Consider the following 8722-nt stretch of genomic DNA (forward strand, 5'->3'; position numbering starts at 1 on the left):
CCAGGCCAGCTCTCTGCTGTGGCCAGGGAGTGCAGTGGAGGATGGCCCAAGTGCTTGGGCCCTGCACCCCATGGGAGACCAGGAGAAGCACCTGGCTCCTAGCTTTGGATCAGAGCAGTGCGCTGGCCACAGGGCGCCGGCCACGGCGGCCATTGGAGGGTGAACCAACGGCAAAAGGAAGACCTTTCTCTCTGTCTCTCTCTCTCACTGTCCACTCTGCCTGTCAAAAATAAATAAATAAATAAACAAACAAATAAATAAATAAATCTTAAAAAAAAGTTCAAACCTGAATCAGATCAAGGCTCTTGATCAACTCCAATTTAAGAAAATACTCTACGGGGAACAAAGGAATATTAAAATGATTCTATAAAGAAGCCATCCACATCTAGGCAGGGGAGCACCTTACAGGAGATATGACCCCACATTTCAACAGATGAACTGCAAGAAAAAAAATCAAGTATAAACCTACTGACTACAAAACACAATGTATGGACCTTACTTGAATATTAATTTGGGCAAATTAATGATAATAGAAAGTTGAAGAGATAATCAAGGAAATTTGTCCACTGTCTGGAACAACACTAACAAGTTGTTGCTAACTTTTAGGTGCTCTGTGGTATGCTGCTTTTGTTTTAAAAAGATGTTTTTCTATATTTTAGAGCTATATATTAAAATATTTATGACTGAATTATATGATACCTAGGATTTGCTTAAAAGTAATTCAGTGGAGAGAATGGGTAGGGAATATAAACGAAATGATTGGTCCAATGCTGGGAACTGCTGGGACCCCAAGCATATGTTATTACCAAACTTTATCAAACAATTCTAATTGTTTAAAATTTTCTACAATAAAAAGTGAAAAAATAAAACTTGCACTTCTGCCATAATTTGAGAGAGATGACAGAGAGGGACAGGGCAAGCTCTCGTCAGTGCACGCAGGAAATACTGCAGGCCCAGGCACAAAGACAGGGTCACTACACCATCAGGCCCAGGGGCACAGGTCTCTATGATGGGCAGTAACAGTCAACCATGAAAGGCAGTATGGGGTGGGGGCTGGGGTTCATAGGACCATCGGCATTCTGAACAACTGGGGGACACTTTACCACGATCACAGTTGAGAGGGACGGGGGGAAGCTGCAGAGACCAATATACAATGATGCTGACAGAGAAATGACAGAATCTGGTTGTTCATTGCAAACATGGAGATGAAAGGCCAGGCCAGTAAATGGAGACAGCGGGTATGGGGGGCGCAGGTGGGAGGGAAAGCCCCTTCAGGTGACAGATGTTGGGCTGTCTACCTGTGAGTAGAAAGCATGCGTGACACATTTGCGGTGTTCTCTTGCTGCTTAGTTCAAAGAGGGTGATGGGGAAAATACTTGTTCTTTTGATGTCTATAAATCAAAGTATAAACCCTGTGCCAAAATAATTTAACATCTGTGCTTTTTTCTTAAAATTATTAGTTCTGAAGGCTGGAAATACAAAAAATAGTAGAAAGACATGCAAATATTACCTTAGAAACCAAACCAAACATTTCTTCTTTAAAAAAAACTATAGAGACATAAATGATATGGACAGATATTTTTTTCTATCTAAGCCAAATTTGGGAGACCTCAGAAATAATCTTCAGAAACTTATAATACAAAGCCCAGAGAAATTGTTAACTGCATGCATGAGAACTTCTGAACATAGCTGAATCAGACTGGGGAAAAGAACAGAAAAATCAAAGCAAACCAGACACTTAACTTTAGGATTATTTTACTAAGGTGGCCAGTTACACCAGTAAAGCAACTTTGCTGCTTCTGCAAAATAAAGATAAAATCACGAACACTTCTCTAAGTAAAACTTCATAAAGATTTCTTTAAGGAAGTTAATGAAAACAAGATTTTTAAAACTAAGCTTTAAAAAAAGAAAACCCTCTTAATTATGCCATATGGATCTCCCTTTTAAAATTCAGCTTCGTGTTTTCATGAAATGTTAGTTGATGGTACAAAAACTTTACCTTCCTAATGAATAATGCAAGAAACAGAAGACAAGAACATACACAATGCTTCTGGAAGCTGGTGTAGAACTGGAAAATAATTTTGATATGTTTCAATATGTGGTAGGAGCACACAAATAATCTGCAGGAGGAGAAAGTCCAACTAATACCAGTATGAACAAAAAAGTTAGAAGCCCGAATCCGATTTATCCAAGACAAGCACTTCCCTCCACACAGGTCTGTCTGAACCTGGCCTTTACAACACTTTGTTTGTTTTTAACTTTACATTCACTGAGTAAAATTATCATCCCCCCAAGGCAGAGTATTCCTGTGATTCGTTCAGCCAGTTTATAAGAAGGAGCCCATGTGTGGACAGGAACAGTGACCGCCTGCTTGCCCAGGACGGAGAAGTCTGAGAAGGCTCCACACGGGACCCTTGATTAGCTGTCTGCTGTTTATACCCACCCTCTTTGGCTACATATGTGTGGAGAGTGGTGCCACGCCAGAACCTTGGAATTTCCAGAATTAGATAAAAGGACTTCAAAGAATGACAAGATAAGCAAAATAAGGATTTCAGGTGGAAATCAATTTAAAAGAAAAAAAAGAACAAAAACAAAGCCCCCCCTTTCCAGACACTCCTTCTGTACAGAACCCTGTTATCTTTTAACATCTTTCAGGTAACATCACAAAGATATAAAAGAAATAAATAAAACTCTCCAGGACGCTTGGAACAAGGTTATTACAAAAACGCTCTGACTTCCTAAATGTATCTTAGATATCAAAAAGTAAGGGGCACAGTACTGGGATTCCACCTTGGCTAGGGCACTTCTTTCCACAAAGGGCTGTTTCTGACAAAAGTAACTCAGGTTATTTAACATCTCTAACATCTGCAGAGGAGAAAACTCACCCTGGGAAGAAGCAAGCTCCTCCTGCAAGTAATTTACCTTGTGGAACCTCCGGGGCAACTCTTCTAATGGCTACCGTCAAAGCAGCTTCTACAGCCACATACGAAAGCTGAACCACTTCTGCCCCCACTCCGCCCCACAGGCTGCAGCTGACTTTTACTGAAGCACTGAAATTTTCTGTAAAACTCTCCCCTGTTTATATTTATCCTTAGGCATTCATAAACGACAAGTATGTGCTTAAGGGACAATTATTATTTGCTCTACGGGGCGGCCTGTCTGGCTCTTCTCAGCCACTGGTTTGGATGTCTTTCCAAGATGATGATCCTGAGGTAGACTGTGGGCACAGGCCTGGGAGGCAGGCCTAACGGTTGCATGGGGGAAAAGCAGATTAAAAAATAAAATCAAATAACCTTCTATGTAAAACTTAGGCATGTTGGATAATAGTTCTAACGTGCATTTCATTAACAGCAAACGGGTCACTGTTTCCCATCCTGGTGGCTATCAATCGCCATTTAATCATTTCAACCTACCACTTTCTCGCCCACTGATGGAGGGCTGGTCACGGAATCCTTACTAGCTGAAGGGTCTCCATAGGTACAGAAGATAACTCAAGTCGCACAGATGTCTGAACATAATTACGAGTTCCAAAGCACGCGCAGCGTGTGTGCTAAGTGAAGATTTCACCACCTCTTCTCACTCAGCATTTAACTATAACAGGAATATTTTCGACCGACAGTTGAGTGGAAATACAAGCAGTTTCTTGGTGAAATTAAGGCTAGCAAACTTATTAGATGAGAAATCAAATGACTCATATCTTACTCTTTTTAACTCAGAAAGCATGCCAAAAAGAATACAGTTATTTATCAAAGCTCATCATAGCCACGGGGGTAGAGATCTTCTCTCACCTATTTAAAGCAAAAATTAAATGGGGCACAACGTGTAACATGTGCAGTAATGTCCTTTTCTGAGATGTACCAAAATTGTATTTTGACATCTACAATTTTAATGGAGTTTTAATAGTGCTTATCAAAACGAAATCTAGCAGGGGACAATTGAGAAAGCATTGAACAACAGTCTGAACGCACCACCGCTGCTATTTGAAAAGCCCAGAATCTACGAAATCTTACGAAACCATCACGGAAAAATCTAACAGCAAATGAACACAATGAACAAGCCAAGAGGACATTAACAACAACAACAAAAAAACCCAAACATTCAAAACCACACACACCAAAAGACAGATCTGCCAAATGCTGTTTTTCAATCCACTCATTGTCAAGCCAAACTGAGACGAATATAACCGGGAAAAACTTGGGCGACATCTGCTGCGGGGTCCGGTGCAGGAACACATGTTTTCTCACACACACACACACACACACACACACACACACACACACACACACACACATCTCCGCTGACAGGGATTCCCAGGACACCAGCGGGGCCTCTTGTAGGCCCCTTAAGTGTTAACAGCAGAGGCCTGGCTGCGACCAGGCGTCTGGCCCCATTTAAATGCCCTGGTCTTCAGAGAGCTGCGGTGAGCGCAGCCCGGCCATAAAACCGGGGGACACGGGGCCGAGGGTCTGCTCCCCTCCCCCCCAGCCCCCCGACGCCCCCCAGCAGGGCTGCTGGCTGGCATTCTCCATTTAACTGTCAAACGGCCACCGGTGGCAGCGCCGCAGCCCCAAGGAGATGCCTTAAATGAGAAGAACATGTTTCCACACCGCAGTTGAGAAAGTTTGGCTCGGAGCTATGCGCTGATTAATATCAGATCTCCTCCTGCACTCTGCCTCTCCGCAATCTTGTCACATCTGGCTGACAAATCCTTAGGAGCTTACAGGCAAAGCCGGGGCGCCGCGGGGGCTCGGGGTCCGCCCGCGGGGCAGCGGGGACCCCGCGGCCGCCCCTTCCGCCCGCCGCCCTGGCACCGACGGGGCGCTCCCGAGACGGGCGCGCTGCGCTCGCGCGGTCCCCAAGCGGAGGCTCTCAGGGGACCGGGGGGACCCTGGAGGGCGCACTTGCTGGCACTGACAGCTGAATCGCCCCGAGGCGGCCGGACACGGCTGCGGCGGGCTTCGAAGCCGCAACCCGGGGGCGCCTGCCGGTGCGGCGGGGACGCCGCGCCGAACCGTCCCAAGGTCAGCCTCCCGCCGCCCGCATCTCCGCCAGGCTTTCGGACGCGACCGGCCGGACGTCAAAGTGCAGGAGTTTTTAAAAAAAAAAAAAATTTTTTTTTTAAATTAAAACAAAAGATTCGTCCCCCGGGGGACAAGAGCCACTTGCCCGTCTCCGCTACACTCCGCAGACGGCCTGAAAGTTACAACACACTTAGTACCCCCCGAGAGAAACACGCAAGGCACCAACAAGGCAACCAGCTGTCTCGTTCCTCCCGAGGTAAAAAGCGGGGTGCAAAACGGGGGGTGCAGGGGTGCAGGCTGTCCCAACGGCCCGCGCGGGAAACGCCGGCTCCTCCGGGGCGCTCCGGGTCCCCGCGCCCTCGAGGCCCTCGCAGCCGGGGACGACGCCCCCTCCCGCCGCCGCCGCCGCGCAGGTGGTGGCCCCCGGGAGGGTCCCCCACACTCCGAGCGACGCCCCGCGCCCGCCCGCCCGCGCCCCGCTTACCTCAGCCATCCTGCTGCGGCCGCCGCCGTGCCGGGGCTCCCGGCGCGTCTCCCCGGCCCGGGCCGCAGCGCGTCCGCCCCGCCTCGGCGGCCGCCGCCGCATCCAAGCTCCGGCCGTCGGGGCCCGCCGCGGCCAAGTGGGCGGCTCCGCGGGCGCCCCGGCCGCGCCGCGTGTGCCCGCACGCCCGGCCCCCTGCGCCCCGGGGGGCGCCCCCGCCCGCGCCGCCTCCCCGCCTCTCCCCTGCCCCCACCCCCCCAGCGCCGGCGGCCGGAGTCGCGGCCGAGCCCCCCACCCCCCGTCCCCGTCCCCGGGCGACGCCCCCCGGGCTCCGGGGCCGCGGGCGAGCGCGCTAAATCCCCGCAGCTGATGCGAGGCCGTGGCCCCCGCAGACCGCGGAGCCCTCGCCCGCCGCCGGCGCGGAGGTGTCTGCCCCGGCGGGCGGGCTTGAAGGCACTTGTCGGGGAGAGACACAGACGTGTCGGCGTTTGCCTCTCCCGGGGAAGGGCGAGCGCTCTGAAGTTCCCTGGCTCGCGTCAGGCCATGATGCCGCCTAGCCCGGGGCGCCCGCGGGTCCCACTTTGCGTCCGTCCTGTGTGTGTGTGTGTGTGTGTGTGACCTGTCGCAGGCTGTGGAAGAGGGGGTCGCCCCCTGGGGTGAGGAGTTAGAGCCCCGCGGGGACCAAGTGGCCCTCGGAGCCCCAGTTGCTTCCGTTGTAAAACGGGATTGGAAGTTTTGCGGCTCCTGTTAGATGCAGACACACACCCCGGGCAGGTGGAGGAGGGGTCTGCCCAGAAGCAGCTCGCTGGGGCCTGAGGCCAGAGGAGGGTGTCAGGCCCCTGGGGAGCCGACCGAGATGGCCCGCAGCTGCTGAAGCCAGAGCCTGCGACGAATCAGACTGGCTCTCTCCTCCCCTTGCCAGCTCCCTCGAAGGAGTCTTTGCGGGCGAGACGTGGGGAGCCCCCCTCCCCAACAGTTCCCTCCACCTGCCTTGCTGCTGGGGGGAGATCTTGGACAACAAAGGCCTGGCTCCCGACCTGGAAGGCACAGGCAGACAGCAGGCCTGCGCGGGGTAGGAGGAAGAAAGCCAGGGTGTCTAGGTTGCTCCGCTGCTGCCTTGCCACAGGCTGGACCCACGTGGCTGGCCTGTGGGCCAGGCGAGTGTCCCAGCTCTGCAGCCTGCCAGTCACCTGGCCTCGTGGGGTGGGTCTTGCTTGCCACGGTGGCTCATTTCATCATGAAGCTTTGCTTGCCTCCGACCCCCGGGGTTTCTGCCCTTTCTCTCATTCCTCCTCTCTTTGCCCGTTGTCACACAGTGCACCGTTCCAGAATGCTCTTGAACCTCACCCCCTTCGCCGCCGCTTTGGGCGCGTTTGCTTTCCTCTGCCCCCCTAAGCACTTGTTTCTGCTTATTGCAACCTGTCGTGAGGGGTCCTGTCTTACGCTGGTGGCTTCTGTGCTGTGAGCCGCTGTCACCGACGAAGCTCCGGTTTCTGCCGTTAGGTTGACCCAGGCATAGCCTGCTCCCCAGCGACTGGAAACTGGCTGGTGAAATTCAGCTTTCTTGCCCTCCCTATCTTCATCTATAAAATCAGGTATGAAACCCTGTCTCGGGCCAAGTTGGCAGGGCCACATAAAACAGTCTCTGTTCTACAAATGCTGCTCTCCTCCTCTCCTTTCTTCTGCTGCGCCGAAAACTGATTTTTGGATTAATTTGATTTGTTACGAGGGGAACCCTTGGTTTTGATATTATTGAATGGCCATATTATACATACACCAGAATGTCTAAGTCCCAAGCAATGATTCGCCTAAATAAATAACTTTAATCTGTCCAGTTAAAGATTCTGGTCATTAGCTTTGCTTGTTGCACGTGAATTATATTTAGTTTAGCTTTATTTATTTGAGGAGAAAGAGTTCCCATCCATTGGTTCACTCCCCAGATGCCCACCACAGCCAGGGCATGGCACGGCCAAAGCCAGAAGTGGGGACCTCACTCCTGATTTCCCATATGGGTGGAGGAACCCAACATTTGGGCCATCACCTGCACCTACCCAGGGTATGAATTATCAGGAAGCTGGAATTTGGCGTGGAGCTGGGGACCCGAACCCAAGCAGTGATGTGAGTGTCCCCCAATCTGCATCCTAACTACCAGGCCAACTATCTGTCCCTCCCCCCCCAAAAAAAATCCCCTTTATTAAATAGGAAAAATTGAGAAGACACCAAAGAAGAAAATCACAGTGGTTTGATATTAAAGAGGCAAAAATCAGCCCTTTGAAGACTCTGGGCTTGGTTGGGTTGCCCTGCCCCGGACTGAGGCCTTAACCTAGGGTGGGTTTGCTGTGACCCTCTGCCGAAGGGCGGGCAGATAGAGGCGGGAGGCAGGGCAGGAGGAGATGGGTGTAATGAGCTTGAGTCTGTCCGAAGTGGGCCGTTGTTAATCTGCTTATCATCAGCCAGGGATGGGGGCTCCGTTTTGCCAGATTCCCTGCCAGTTTTCAAGAGAAGTTGAAAATATCCTGGTATTTAAAAGCTGGCAGGGAATTCCAATTTTTCATAAATATAGTGTGTGTCAGGCAAAATGTTTGCGAGCTGAATCTGGCCAGTGCGCTGTTGGTGTGTACTCTTGGCTGTATAGTGGTGTCTCTGCGAGGCCTGCTCTCGTAACAGTAAATGTGCAATAAATACTTGCCTGCCTGCATTTTAAACAGAATTCTCCAAAGCCACACTGAGATCAGACGCAACGTTTATGTGTTGGGTTCAGAGTCCACAAATGGGCTCTGAAAATATTTCCAGTATTTACACCCTAGCAGGCCCCTTTCGGTTGTTAATAATTCTGTCAAGTGCAGTTTTTCCCCAGTGGGAAATCTAGGAACTTAAAACGTTTTTTTTAATAAAAAATATTTTTAATCCTGGGAACCGCTGTATTAAAAAGGAAGGAAAAAAACCCACCTTTTGGCTGTGGAGGTCTGGGCAGTAACGATGGGAACATTATATTTCAGTGGCAGGCAGGCAGCTAACCTGCCTGAGGTTAGAGAGGTAGCCGCCTCTCACCTGAGCCCACCAGTGGCCCGGGAGGAGGAGCCAGCCCTGGGGCTGTTGGCAGGGAGAGTGGGTGAAGGCCAAAGGGGCAGGCAGGCAAAGGCTTTCGACAGAGCGGGGCGGGCAGAGCGCTCCAGCCCGGTCAGTGGCCCTCTGCAGTGGCCTCTCACCAGTCCTCTGC

The 8722-nt window shown here is 51.0% G+C and overlaps 1 protein-coding gene across 1 annotated transcript in view; it reads right to left on the reverse strand.

Moving 5' to 3' along the window:
* The window catches only part of BNC1 (basonuclin zinc finger protein 1), a 33659-nt gene extending 28027 nt beyond the window's left edge, over window positions 1–5632 (reverse strand). The window contains exon 1 of the mRNA XM_070054574.1: window positions 5506–5632. Within this exon, the coding sequence (XP_069910675.1) occupies window positions 5506–5607 (102 nt within the window). The 5' untranslated portion in view covers window positions 5608–5632. The remainder of the gene's footprint in view (window positions 1–5505) is intronic.
* Window positions 5633–8722: the final 3090 nt, after the last annotated feature.

This window comes from Oryctolagus cuniculus, chromosome 12, assembly GCF_964237555.1.
Source record: "Oryctolagus cuniculus chromosome 12, mOryCun1.1, whole genome shotgun sequence".
In the NCBI taxonomy this organism is placed as follows: Eukaryota; Metazoa; Chordata; class Mammalia; order Lagomorpha; family Leporidae; genus Oryctolagus; species Oryctolagus cuniculus.